Source organism: Manis pentadactyla, chromosome 10 (assembly GCF_030020395.1).
Source record: "Manis pentadactyla isolate mManPen7 chromosome 10, mManPen7.hap1, whole genome shotgun sequence".
NCBI classification, from domain to species: Eukaryota; Metazoa; Chordata; class Mammalia; order Pholidota; family Manidae; genus Manis; species Manis pentadactyla.
Genome location: NC_080028.1, coordinates 39,742,790 through 39,758,078, shown reverse-complemented (window position 1 = coordinate 39,758,078; position 15,289 = coordinate 39,742,790). Strand labels below are relative to the sequence as shown.

The 15,289-nt window shown below is 36.9% G+C and overlaps 1 protein-coding gene across 1 annotated transcript; it reads right to left on the bottom strand.

Moving 5' to 3' along the window:
• Nucleotides 1-14,321: 14,321 nt before the first annotated feature.
• On the bottom strand, nt 14,322-15,260 carry LOC130685089 (olfactory receptor 6C2-like). The gene has a single exon (XM_057508277.1). The coding sequence runs from the start codon at nt 15,258-15,260 to the stop codon at nt 14,322-14,324; it is 939 nt and encodes a 312-aa protein (XP_057364260.1).
• Nucleotides 15,261-15,289: the final 29 nt, after the last annotated feature.

Below are 15,289 nucleotides of genomic sequence, written 5' to 3'. Positions count from 1 at the left end.
AGATGAGAGAATAAAGAAGGTGTGGTACATATACACAATTGAATACTATTCAGCCACAAGGAAGAAACAAATCCTACCATTTGCAACAACATGGATGGAGCTGGACAAAATTATGTTCAGTGAAATAAGGCAGGCAGAGAAAGACAAATACCAGATGATTTCCCTCATTTGTGGAGTATAACAATGAAGTAAAACTGAAGGAACAAAACAGCAGCAGACTCACAGACTCCAAGAAGGGACTAGCAGTTACCAAAAGGGAGGGCTGGCTGACAGAGGATGGCAAGGGAGGGGGAAAGAGATTGAGGGTATTATGATTGGCACACATGGTGTGGGGGTATCATGGGGAAGACAGTATACTACAGAGAAGGCAAATAGTGTCTCTGTGCCATGTTATTACACTTGTGGAAAGTGACAGGACTGGGGTAAGGGGGTCTCTATAACATGGGTGAATGTAGTAAGCACATTATTTTTCATGTGATACCTTCATATCAGTGTATACCAATACTACCTTAATAAAAGTTAAATAATAGGTTAAAGATAGCAGTGTGAGAGGTGAGACAGGGGCTTCCTCCTAAAACCACATATAATATAAAAATATAATTAATACAACTAATCCTGAGAGAACAACAGGAAAAAGGACTGCGCCAGACTGCACACACCTGGAGAAAAGAACAGACGTCATGGAACAGGGTAATGTACCAAAGTTGTAGCCCAGAAGGACCCAAATCTTCCCCTGCCTCAGCTCACGAGTGGGAGGAAGATGAACTTAGCAAGCAGGGAGTGGAGACCTGGGACTGCTGAATAACTAACTCTGGAGATCTGCTCTGGGAGCAGAAACCGACATTTCTTGGTGCTATCATGATACTCATGTGATTTCAGGGTTGTAAAGCTAAGACAGGCACAATTGCTGGATAGACTGAGATTCCACCCTCTTGTGGAAAGCAGGGATCCATATCTGGCTGCTCTGGGACAAAAACTTATAACTGTATGCTTGGCCCACTGGATCAGGAACTGGAGACAGGCATAGCGGTTGGAAAGCAGGAAATAGCACTTTCCTCCCCAAGGCACCAATACCGCTTCACTGCAACCCCCAACATTGCTTCAGGGACTGAGCAGCTCCAGAGAGTAGGGCTTCTGGACACTAGAAGGCTCCATACAGAAATATGAAATGCCAAAGGAACCTGGTCCAGTGTAAAATTAATGTAACTCTTGAGAAAGATTTAAATGACATGGAACTTATGACTCTTCCGGAAAGGGAGTTCAAAATAAAAACCATCACCATGCTAATGGAGGTACGGAGAAATATTTAAGAACTCAGGAATGAATTCCGGTCAGAGATCCAATCATTGAAGAGCACAATGGAGGGTATTAAAAGCAGATTAGATATGGTGGAGGGGAATATAAATGAAATAGAAACTAGAGAAGAGGAATACAAAGGGGATGAGGCACAGAGAGAAAAAAAGATCTCTAAGAGTGAAAGAATATTGAGAGAACTGTGTGACCAATCCGAATAGAACAATATTCACATTATAGGGGTACCAGAGGAAGAAGATAGAGATAAAGGGATAGAAAGTGTCTTTGAGGAGGTAGCTGCTGAAAACTTCCCCAATCTGTGGAAGGAGACAGTATCTCAGGCCATGGATTCACTGATCTACCAACATAAGGGAATGAAAGAAGACAACACCAAGACATATAGTAATTAAAATGGCAAAGATCAAGGATAAGGACAGAATGTGAAAAGCAGCCAGAGAGAGAAATAAGATCACATACAAAGGAAAGCGCATCAGGCTAACATCAACAGAAACCTTACAGGCCAGAAGGAAGTGGCATGATGTATTTAATGCAATGAAACAGAAGGGCCTGAAACTAAAAATATTTTTTCCAGCAAGATTATCATTTAAACTTGAAGGAGGGATTAAACAATTTCCAGATAAGCAAAAGTGGAGGGAATTTAGGTATCACAGACCATCTCTATAGTCTATTTTGGAGGGACTGCAATAGATGGAAGTGATCCTAAGATTTAAAGCTGTCACCAGAGGTAATAAAACCACAGTAAAGAAAGTAGAACAGTTAATTAGTAGCAAATGCAAAATAAAATTAACTATCCCCAAAGTCAATCAAGGGAAAGACAAAGAGTACAGAATATGACACCTAATATATAAAGAATGGAGGAGGAAGAAAAGGAGGAGAAAAAGAAAAGAAAACTTACATTGTGTTTGCAATAGCATATTAAGTTAGTTAAGTTAGACTCTTAGATAGTAAGGAAGTCAACCTTGAACCTTTGGTAACCACAAATCTAAGGTCTGCAATGGCAACAAGTACATACCTATCGCTAATCACCTTAAATGTAAATGGACTGAGTGCACCAGTCAAAAGATATAGAGTCACTGAATGGATGAAAAAAAAGACCCATCTAAATGCTGTGTACAAGAGACACACTTTAAATTCAAAAACATACACAGACTAAAAGTGAAGGGATAGAAAAAGATATTTCATGCAACTATAATAGAGAGAAAAAAGCAGAAGTTGCAGTACTTTATCAGACAAAATAGACTTCAAAAAAAAGAAAGTCACAAGAGACAAAGTAGGACATTACATAATGATAAAGGGGAAAATCCAAAAAGAAGATATAACCATTATAAATACATATGCTCCCAACACAGGGGCACCTACATATGTGAAAGAAATGCTAACTGAAATAAAATGGGAGATAGAATGCAATGCATTCATTCTAGGACACTTCAACACTCCACTCACTTTGAAGGACAGATCAACCAGACAGAAATGAGTAAGGAAACAGAAGCAATGAACAAAACATTAGAACAGATGGCCCTAACAGACATATAGAAGTCTCCACCCAAAAGCAGTATGATACACATTCTTCTCTAGTGCACATGGAACATTTTCAAGAATAGGTCATACACTAGGCCCCAAAAAGAACCTCAGAAAATTCAAAAAGATTGAAATTGTAGCAAGCAGTTTCTCAGACCACAAAGGCATGAAACTAGAAATAAATTATGCAAAGAAAATGAAAAATCCCACAAACACATGGAGACTTCACAACATGCTCCTAAATAACCAATGGATCAACAACCAAATAAAAACAGAGATCGAGCAATATATGGAGACAAATGACAGCAATAATTCAACACCGCAAAATCCGTGGGATGCAGCCAAGGCCATGCTAAGAGGAAAGCATATTGCAATACAGACCTACCTCAGGAAAGAACAATCCCATATAAGCAGTCTGAACTCACAATTAATGAAACTAGAAAAAAAACAAATGTGGCCCAAAGTCACAAGAAGGAGGGACATAATAAAGATCAGAGCATAAATAAATAATATTGAGAAGAATAAAACAATAGAAAGAATCAATGAAACAAAGAGCTGGTTCTTTGAGAAAATGAACAAAATAGATAAACCCTTAGCCAGAGTTATCAAGAAAAAAAGAGACTCTACACACATGAACAGAGTCAGAAATAAGAAAGGAAAAATCACTATGGGCACTGCAGAAATACAAATAAATATTAGAGAATACTATGAAAAACTATATGCTAACAAACTGTATAACCCAGAAGAAATGAACAACATTCTAGAAAAATACAACCTTCTAAGGCTGACCAAGGAAGAAACAGAAAATCTGAACAGACCAATTACCAGCAACAAAATCAAACTGCTAATCAAAAAACTACATAAGAACAAAACACCTGGACCAGATGGCTTCAGTGCTGAATTTTATCAAACATTTAGTGAAGACCTAATACCCATCCTCCTTAAATTTTTCCAAAGAGTAGAAGAGGGAATGCTTCCAAATTCATTCTATGAGGCCAGCATCCCTCTAATACCAAAACCGGGCAAAGAGACCACAAAAAAGAAAATTACAGACCAATATCCCTCATGAACATAGATGCAAAATTATTCGCAAAATATTAGCACACTGAATTCAAAAATACATCAAAGACACCATGCATCAGGATCAAGTAGTATTTATTCCAGGGATGCAAGGATGGTACAACATTCGAAAATTCATCAACATCATCCACCACATCAACAAAAAGAACAAAAACCACATGATCATCTCCATAGATGATGAAAAAGCATTTGACAAAATTCAACATCTATTCATGATAAAAACTCTCAACACAATGAGTATAGAAGACAAGTACCTCAACATAATAAAGGCCACATATGAAAACTCCACAGCAAACATAACACTTAACAGCTTGAAGCTGCAAGCTTTTCCTTTAAGATCAGGAACAAGACAAGGATGCTCACTTTCCCCACTTCTATTCAACATAATACTGGAGGGCCTAGCCATGGTAATCAGACAACACAAAGAAATAAATGCATCCAGACTGGCAAGGAAGAAGCTAAACTGTCCCTGTTTGCAGATGACATGATATTGTACATAAAAAACCCTAAAGAATCAACTCCAAAACTACTAGATCTAATATCCGAATTCAGCAAACAAAATTAATAGATAGAACTCTGTGGCATTCCTACACACTAACAATGAATAGCAGAGAGAGACATCAGGAAAACAAATCCATTCACAGTTGCATCAAAAAGCATCAAATACCTAGGAACAAACCTAAGTAAAGAAGTGAAAGACCTATACTCTGAAAACTACAAGACACTCATGAGAGAAATTAAAGAAGATACCAATAAATGGAAACACATCCTGTGCTCATGTATAGAAAGCATTAATATTGTCAATGTGGCAATCCTGCCTAAAGCAATCTAAAGATTCAATGCAATTCCTATCAAAATACCAACAGCATTCTTCAACAAACTAGAGAAAATCATCCTAAAATTCATATGGAACCACAAAACACCTTGAATAGCCAAAGCAATCCTGAGAAGGAAGAATAAAGCAGGGGGAATTACGCACCCCAACTTCAAGCACTTCTACAAAGCCACCGTAATCAAGAAAATATGGTATTGGCACAGGAGCAGACCCATAGACCAATGTAACAGATTAGAGAGCCCTGATATAAACCCAGACATATATAGTCAATTAATATACAATAAAGGAGCCATGGACATATAATGGGGAAATGACAGCCTCTTCAACAACTGGTGTTGGCAAAAGTGGACAGCTACATGTAAGAGAATGAAACTGGATTATTGTCCAACTCCAAGCTCAAAAGTAAACTCAGAAAGAATTAAAGACCTGAATGCAAGTCATGAAACCATAAAACTCTTAGAAGAAAACATAGGCAAAACTCGCTTGAATATAAACATGAGCAACTTCTTCATGAACATATCTCCCTGGGCAACTGAAATAAAAGCAAAAATGAACAAGTGGGACTATATCAAACTTAAAAGCTTCTGTACAGCAAAGGACACCATCAGTAGAACAAAAAGTCATCCTACAGTATGGGAGAATATATTCATATGCGACATATCTGATAAAGGGGTGACATTCAAAATATATAAAGAGCTCACATGCCTCAACAAACAAAAAGAAAATAATCCAATTAAAAAATGGGCAGAGAATCTGAACACACAATTCTCCAAAAAAGAAATTCAGATGGCCAGCAGGCATATGAAAAGATGCTCCACATCACTAACAATCAGCGAAATGCAAATTAAAACCATAATGAGATATCACCTCACACCAGTTAGGATGGCGAACATCCAAAAGACAAACGACAAATGCTGGTAAGTATGTGGGTAAAGGGGAACCCTCCTACACTGCTGGTGGGAATGTCAATCAGCTAAACTATTGTGGAAAGCAGTATGGAGGTTCCTCAAGAAACTAAAAAGAGAAATACCATTTGACCCAGGAATTCCATTCCTAGAAATTTACACTAAGAATGCAGGAGTCAAGATTCAAAAAGACATATGCACCCCTATGTATATCACAGCACTATTTACAATAGCCAGGAAATGGAAGCAACCTAAGTGTCCATTGGTAGATGAATGGATAAAGAATATATGGTACATATACACAATGGAATATTATTCAACCATAAGAAGAAAACAAATCCTACCATTTGCAACAACATGAATGGCGCTAGAGGGTATTATACTCAGGGAAATAAGCCAGGCGGAGAAAGACATGTATCAAATGATTTCACTCATCTGTGGAGTGTAAGAACAAAGGAAAAACGGAAGGAACATAACAGCAGCAGACTCACAGAACCCAAGAATGGACCAACAGTTACCAAAGGGAAAGGGACTGGGAAGGATGGGTGGGAAGGTAGGGATAAGGGTGGAAAAGGGGCATTATTATTAGCAAACATAATATAGGGGTTATGGGGCACAGGGAAGGCAGTACAGCACAGAGAAGTCAAGTAGTGATTCTACAGCATCTTACTACACTGATGGACAGTGACAGTAATGGGGTATGGTGAGGGGACTTGATAATGGGGAAAGTCTAGTAACCATAATGTTGCTCATGTAACTGTACATTGATGATACCAACATAAAAAATAAAATAAAATAAAATGGGAAAATTTGAGTTTGTAAATAGCATAATGAATTTAATAAAACATAGATAATATATTTTTAAAATCCGTGATCATATAGTCTTTAAATGGAAATTGATCACCAGTGGAAGTCACTAGGTCATCAGATTACTATCACAAAACATTGTTAAAGGAGGGAATGCCATTTCTACCTTTCCTTGGAGTCAAATACGTTATCAAAAAAGCCATGAATTCACAGCAATACAAAGAAAACAATGTTTCAAAACCTATTAAGAGAAGAATGAAGCTCAACAATGTGTTACTGGGTGCTAAACACCATTTGTGAATTATTGATGTCTCTATTCATAATAGAGACATCAGGCTGCCAAGACCTGAATACACTGACTAATCTAAGCATTCCCTAAAGTATGTAAAATGTACATTGTAAGGGTCACGATGTGGTGCAACAGAAAACATACCACCTCACCTATTGATCATTTTGCTAAAAGTATGAATCTAAATCAAGTCAATATTTAAATCTAGCTAACATGTAAAAAGAAACTGGATGATTGAGAAACAAGATAAGTGACTCCATAAGAAAGAAATCAGTTAAATATTCAAAGATGTCATTCACTACAAATGACCTAATTTCTCCCTTAATGAAAGCAAGAAAAAGTGAAAGGATCATAAGGAAATTTTTAAATGATGTAACATAACTACAAAAAGTAATGTGTTAGATTCTGATCCAAACACCTTACCTAAAAGAAATACAAAACAAAAAGCAAAACATCTTTATGTGACCCAGTAAAATATGAATACACACAGAATATATAAATCTATTGTGATTTATTGATAATAATGATATGTGGGATAATGGCTTAATGGTATTATTCCTATAAAGAAATTTTCCTTATCAGCTAGCCATATTTACAGATAAACTTGTGGGTGAAATGCAATGAATGTATGGGTGAATGGTATAAGGTGAAATGCCAGGAAAAACATAAAATATCAGAGAGTGATAGAGAAAAGTAATTTTAATATATTGATAACTATGGAAGCCAGACAAGGAGTACATGTCTGGTAATTATTGTATCTTGTCTCCTTTTATGAATGTTTAAAAATCCCCACCCAAGAACATTTGCAAAACCTAGGTTACTGAATAATTTTCTACAAAATTTATCTGCTTGGTGAGATTCGAATAAATCACTACTCGTAACTGGCTATGTGTAAGGCGAGCACACGGCCCTCTTACCTCTACTCACCACTGAGTCAGCTCTCGGGGACAGTGTCATTGCCTAATGATAGCAGAATTGCTTGGCTTCTAACACGGCAGGAAAGTCACACCAGTTTAAGCAACCTCCCTCCTCTTAGCCATATTCTTCAATCTCTATTTATCATGAATGAAAGAACTATTTAAACTCATCTGAATCATGAGCATGTTTATCATTTGTTCGGATCTCACGTTGAGATAATATGTGACTAAATAGTAGCAAAGAGCAACCAGGTTATGGCCTAGAAAACTAGTATCATGGATAACATATACGTTTGTGACCAAGCTATGAGCCCAGAGGGTAAACCAGGCTTGAATAGAAAATGGTTTTTCACCTTTGGTTAAAGAAGTAGGAAATCAGTGGTGTGACAGTAGTTACATTCACTCGTATCGCTGAGCACATGATTTTCAGAAGTTGAAATCTACACCCTTCATGTAGTCGTGTACATAGGCTAAGGAACACCCACTTGGAGAAAAAAGCAAAAATAAAATATTAACTAAAGTATATATGTTGTCCGGATATAAGATGATGGATTAATAGCATAGGTTATGGCAGAATCAAAGAATCAGAGAAGCTAAATATCTCAGACATCTGAAGTGAAGCATAGCCATAGGGTGAGGATATCTGCCCAGATGCTTTCATCTGGTTGAGATGTGGAAGGCCACTAAACATTTTTGGTATTCAGTAGGGGCTAAAAATTGGAGAACCTTTCTCTCAAACACCCTTAAATATAGAGAAATATATGCAGGGCCCTCTATGTTCTTAATGGGCTCAATGGAGAAGGCTCTGCCTAGAACAGATGATTAGCAATTAGAAAAATGCCTAGAGGCAGGATTTTCACAATGAGATTGAACATCCAGGCTAAAGACCATTTTTTCTTTTCTCCTCTCCTCTGGTTTTTACTTCTTTTTCCATTTCCACTTATTATTTATTTCTCTGTATTTGTTACCTGATTCTTAATGTAATTTTACAGTTTTTATAGTATATAATCCAATTAACATTATTTATTACCATTATATTAATATTCATAGTACATATCATCTAAATATATTACATTTTACATTTTTCATAATTTGTTAATAAAATTAATTTTGTTAAAATTTAGTACTCACAGATATTTCTTTTATGGGTGTTGAATTTTGTCAAATGCTTTTTCAGCATCTCTGGAGATGATCCTGTGGTTTTGTCCTTTGTGTTGACGTGGTGGATGCTGATGGATTTTCAAATATTGTACCATCCTTGTATCACAGGAATAGACCCTACTTGATCATGATGGATGATCTTTTTGATGTATTTTCAAATTCAAGGTGCTAATATTTTGTTAAGTAATTTTTTATCTATGTTCATCTGGGATACTGATGGGTAGTTTTCATTTTTTGTGGTGTCTTTGCCTGGTTTTGGTATTATTCTTATGCTGGCATCATAGAATGTGTTTGGAAGTATTCCCTCCTCTTCTGCTTTTTGGAAATCTTTAAGGAGGATGGGTATCATGTTTTCACCAAGTCTTTGATAAAATTCAATGGTCCAGGGATTTTGATCTTAGGTAGATTTGTGATTACCAATTCAATTTATTGCTGTTAATTAGTCTGTTCATATTTTCTGTTTTTTCCTGGGTCATCCTTGAAAGGATGTGTTTTTCTAGGAAGTTGTCCATTTCTTCTAGATTTTCCAGTTTGTTAACAAATAACTTTTCATAGTACTATCTAATAATTCTTTGTATTTCTGTGGTGTCCCTAGTGATTTTTCCTTTCTAAATCTGTTTATGTGCATAGACTCTCTTTTTTTCTTGATAAGTCTGGCTATGTGTTCATCTATTTGGTTTATTTTCTCCAAGAACAAGCTCTTGCTTTCATTGATTCTTTCTATTGTATTTTCTCCTCAATTTTATTTATTTTCTGCTTTAATCTATATTATGTCCCTCCTTCTGCTGACTTTGGGCCTCATTTGTTCTTTTTCTAGTTTCATTAATTGTGAATTTAGATTGTCCATATGGGATTGTTCTTTTTTCCTGAGTAGGCCTATATTGGAATATACTTCTCTCTTAGCACAGCCTTTTCTATGTCCCAGAGGTATTTTGGTGTTGAATTATTGTTGTCATTTGTCTCCATATATTGCTTGATCTCTGTTTTTATTTGGTCATTGATCTATTGATTATTTAGGAGCATGTTGTTAAACCTCCATGTGTTTGTGGGCTTTTTCATTTTCTTTGTGTAATTTATTTCTAGTTTCATATCTTTGTGGTCTGAGAAGATGGTTGGTACAATGTCAATCTGTTTGAATTTACTGAGGCTCTTTTTGTGGCCTAGTATATGATCTACTCTTGAAAACATTCAATGTGCACTTGAGAAGAATATGTACCCTGCTATTTTGGATGGAGGGCTCTGTAGATGTCTGTTAGGTCCATCTCTTCTAAATCTGTTGTTCAGTGCCTCTGCTTCCTTACTTATTTTCTGTCTGGTTGATCTGTCCTTTGGAGGGAATGGTGTGTTGAAGTATCCTAAAATGAATGCATTGCATTCTACTTCCTCCTTTAATTCTGTTAGTATTTGTTTCACATATGTAGATGTGCCTGTGTTGGGTTCATAGATATTTATAATGATTCCATCCCTGTGTTTGACTGATCCCTTTATCATGATGTAATGTCCTTCTTTGTCTCTTGTTACTTTCTTTGTTTTGAAGTTTATTTTGTTTGATAAAAGTACTTCAACTCCTGTTTTTTTCTCCTTATTAGTTGCATGAAATATCCTTCTCCATCCCTTCACTTTTAGTCCTTGTATGTCTTTGGGTTTGAAGTGAGCTGTTGTGGGCAGCATAAAGTTGGGTCTTGTTTTTTTATCCATTCAGTGATTCTATGTCTTTTCATTGGTGCATTCAGACCATTTACATTTAGATTGATTATCGATAGGTATGTACTTATTGCCATTGCAAGCTTTAGTTTTGTGATTATCAAAGGTTCAAGGGTAACTTCCTCATTATCTAATGGTCTAATTTAACTCATTTAATATGCTATTATAAACACAATACAATGGTTCTGTTTTTTCTTCCTCCGCAATTCTTAATATATTAGGTATTATATTCTGGACTCTTTATGTATCCCTTGATTGACTTTAGGGATAGTTGATTTGATTTTGCATCTGCTTAGTAATTAACTGTTCTAGTTTCTTAGTGTGGTTTTATTTTCTCTGGTGACAGCTATTTAGCCTTAGGAACACGTCCATCTATAGCAGTCCCTCCAAAATACACAGATGGTTTTGGGAGATAAATTCAGCTTTTTATCTGAAAATTGTTTAATCCTTTCCTGAAATTAAATGATAATCTTGCTGGGTAGAGTATTTTTGTTTTGAGGCCCTTCTGCTTCATTGTATTAAATATATCATGCCACTCCCTTCTGACCTATAAGGTTTCTGCTGAGAAGTCTGGTGATAGCCTGATGGGTTTTCCTTTGTATGTTATCTTTATTCTCTTTGTGGTTGCTTCCAATATTCTGTCCTTATCCCTGATCTTTGAAATTTTAATTATAACATGTCTTGGTGTTGTCTTCCTTGGGTCCCTTTTGTTGGGAGCTCTGTGCACCTCCATGGCCTGAGAGAATAACTGCTTCCCTAGATTGGAGAAATTTTCATCAATTATCTCCTCAAAGTCACTTTCTATCCTTTTTCTCTCTCTTCTTCTCCTGGTATCCCTATAACGCAAATGTTTTATTCTGTTTTGATTGGTCACATAGTTCTATCAATGTTCTTTTATTTCTAGATATCCTTATTTCTCTCTGTGCCTCAGCTTCTTTGTATTCCTCTTCTCTGATTCTCCTACTGTCTCCTCTGCTTCTTCTAATCTGCTTTAAAATCCCTCCATTGTGTGTTTCATTTCAGATACTGTATTCTTTAATGATTGAATCTCATTCTTCACTGTGGTCTTCAATATTTTTCTGTACCTCCATGAGCATGTTTATGATTTTTATTTTGAAATCTCATTCTGGAAGATCAATAAATTCAGTTTCACTTGGCACTTTTCTGATGTTTGTAGGATTTTGGTTTGAACCAGGTTCCTTTGGTATTTCATATTTGTATGTCATACCCTCTAGTGCCTGAAGCTCTACTCTCTGAACCTGCTCAGCCCCTGGAGCAATGGCAGGGGTCACAAGTGAGTGGCACTGGTGCTTGTCAGGAAGAAAGAGCTGTTTCCTGCTTCTCAGTGCAGTGCCTCTCTCCATTGCCAGGGCCATTGGGCCAAGCATGCAGGCAGAATCCTCTATGGTTTGTGCTTGTAGCTGCAATAGGCTGGGCCTCCCCCTGGCTGGCCTGGTGCAAGAGCAGGGGTAGTCAGTTTGCAAGCTGGTGCCAGCTGGGAGGAAGGTGCTGTGGGCTGTGTATTATGTTGGGCGGCCTCAGAGCTGGGTAACCAGGCAGGGGAATGGAGCAACTATAGCTCTTGAAATTTCCCAATCTGCTGGGCAGAGTGTGCCCAATTATGTCCACCTGTCCTTTCTCCTGAGCAGCAAGCTCTCTGTAATCCTTGCCCCTTTAGCAGCCCTCCTGCTGTTAGGAAGTCTCTCACATGGCCTGCCTTTCTTTTGTCCAGGAGCAGCCAGATGTGGATCCCTGCTTTCCGCAAGCAACTGGAATCTCAGGCTCTCCAAGTATTCCACCTGTTTCAGCTTTCCAACCCCACTAATCTCCAGAGCACCATGCAATGTAGGTTTGTACTATCAGAGCAGATCTCCAGGGCTGGGTTTCAGCAGTCTTAGGGCTGAAATCCCTCCCCACTCCATTTCTCTTCCTCATGCCAGTGATCTGGGGTTGGGGAAGGGCTTGCATCCAACTGGATCGTTGCCCTGTTCCATGAGGTCTGTTGTTTTCTCTAAGTGTATGCAGTCTGGTGCAGCCTTCTTTCCTGTTGCTCTTTTATGATTAGTTGTATTAAAAGTATTTTCATATTATATGTGGTTTTGGGAGAAGGTTTCTGTCTCACTTCTCATGCCATCATCTTTAATCCCCTTTCTATAATTCATGCTTTTAAACTTTGATTTCTCCACATTTCTCCAGTGTAAATTATGAATACACATATATATTGTAGGATTATTTTCAGGTTTATCAATATACAGTTTCAACAAGTTGTGGCTTACATTTTATTTCCTTTAGATAGTTAAAAATAAATATTTTAACAGGATTTTTTCTTACAGTCATGCCATTCTTTATCTGTTATTCACAGATTCAAGTCATTGTTACGTCAGTGTTTTTTCTCTTCATATGTTAGTTCTCATTTGCATGTTCTGAAGCTTCAAATCTTCATATTGGTAACTTATCCCTTATCTAACTAATATTGGTCTAGGCATCAGGCACAAAGCATTCCAGAATTTGACATATGAAGCAAACATTCTCCAAGGCATTTTCCACTGAGAGTAGAAGGACAAGTAAAGATGAAATGCAGTTTGGTAACGAATGAAAGCACCGACTCAGTGATGACACTAGTGTGAATGAGTTAGACTGACCAAGGCCTGGTGGTACTGTTGTTGCAATCATAAGACAAGGTCACCAAAAAGTTCCTGTGGGAATGTCATTTTAACTGAAGGGCCCTTTGGGATTGGAAGTCAAAAAATGAGGGGACGATTCCTGCCTGCATAAGTGACAGTGTGAGAAGAGGCCTGAAGTATGAGAACAAGAATCAGAGGAAATTTTGCTATGTTCAACTTTAGAAGTGGAAGTCGGTACATAATTCATTGAGTAATGAAATGCTAGTCTTCCTCAAAGGAATTATTGTTAGGTGCATAATTTGGATTCTTGAACAGTCTTTTTTCCTTTTAAAATAGAAAATAGTGTCATTGATATTTGTATTCACATTTTATTCTTTTTTTTTTCATTCTCAGTATATTTGGCTTACTGCTTATTTATCACTCTTGTAGCTCCTAAATTAGTTTCCTTGTGCTTGCTGCCATCTGTTTTCTAAATGCTCTACATTCAATATTTAAGATTTTAATTGGGATATCAATGTTAATCTGTGTTACGTAACTTCAGTGAAGGATTTATCTTAAACAGGAATTGCCAGTGCATTTCTCCCTTCATTGTGACTTAAATCATGTCCCTTTGGCAAATTTTAAATAACTTTTATATTGGACAGGATCCAGTCAAAAAAATAATATGTGTATCAAGTGATTTCAATGATACTCCATTATTAAATGTTTCTTTCAAATTATAAATCTTCTACATATTCCCTACTTGAAAAATATTTTGCATTTATGAAATATTACCTCATAACACTTAGAAAAGTATTGATTCTTTTTAATATTAAGTCCCTTCTCATTTGAGTAAGGTTTTTGTTTTATTTCTGTTTTTCTGTGTGTGTGTGCTTTCTTTTGAGTGATGATGTTCACTATTGTACTAATATTTAAAGATAAATTTCCCCATCCTTTCAGCAATGATAAGGATGTCTTAGGAGTGAAGTCGTTTAGATTTCCTGAAACACCTATTCTCATTTTTCTTCATTACAATCATCATCTGAAAGAAGCTTTTTTATAAGGAGATGAAAGTGGTAACTTGACGAGGGTCAGTACTGAATGGAAGGCCAAATATAGATGAAGAAAAGACAAAATTAGTTAGAAACAGAAGGAAAAGTGCTTAGGGATCTGAACATCAATGTTCCCCTAATTCTTTGACAGCAATATAAATCTTTTGACTAAGTCATTAAAGGCTTGTTTCACTTGTTTGTTCCTCAGAGAGTAAATGAATGGGTTTAACATGGGGGAAATGGAAGTAGTGAGTATAGTTACTCCCTTATTAATGGCCATTTCATCTTTTGCTGAAGGCTTAATATAAACAAAGATGCAGCTGCCATAGGTGATGGAAACCACGATAATGTGGGAAGAACAGGTAGAAAAGGCTCTTGTCCTCTGCTGGGCAGAGGGGAATCTTAGAATTGTTCTGATGATGTACATGTAGGACAGAACCACACACACCAGAGTCACAATAAAAATCATCACAGAGCAGATAATAACCATCTGCTCTATGAACCATGTATCTGAGCATGAGATCTTCAATATTGGGTTAGCATCACAGAGAAAGTGGTCAATGGCATTAGAGGCACAGAATTCCAGGTCCAGTCCCAAGCTAAGTGGTGGCAATATGATCAGTAGAGTAGTCACCCAACAGCAGAACACAAGCCGTTTGCAGACCCTGTAGTTCATAATAGTCATGTAATGCAGGGGTTTGCAGATGGCTACATATCGATCAAAGGAAATGGTAGCCAGGAGAAAAAATTCCGTTATTCCAAAAACATATGTAAAAAATAGTTTTGATACACAAGCATTATATTTAACAGTCCTGTCACCTGTTGATATACTGTACAAGAATCTAGGAATGCATGCAGAAGTGAATGAGATTTCTAACAAAGAAAAATTTTGGAGAAAAAAGTACATTGCAGTTTTAAGGTGAGAATACACTAATGTGAGGATGATGATGCTCAGGTTTCCAGTTACACTCAACATGTAGGTGATCAGTAGAAATATAAAAATCAGAATCTGTAGCTGAGGGTCATCTGTCAATCCCAGAAGGATGAAACTGGTTTGAGATGTGTGGTTTCTCATTCCTGGGTCCTGTCTTTTTCCCAGTCTGC

Coding starts and splice junctions, on each gene's coding strand:
- LOC130685089 (XM_057508277.1), bottom strand. CDS start 15,260: ATGAGAAACCACACATCTCAAACCAGTTTCATCCTTCTGGGATTGACA.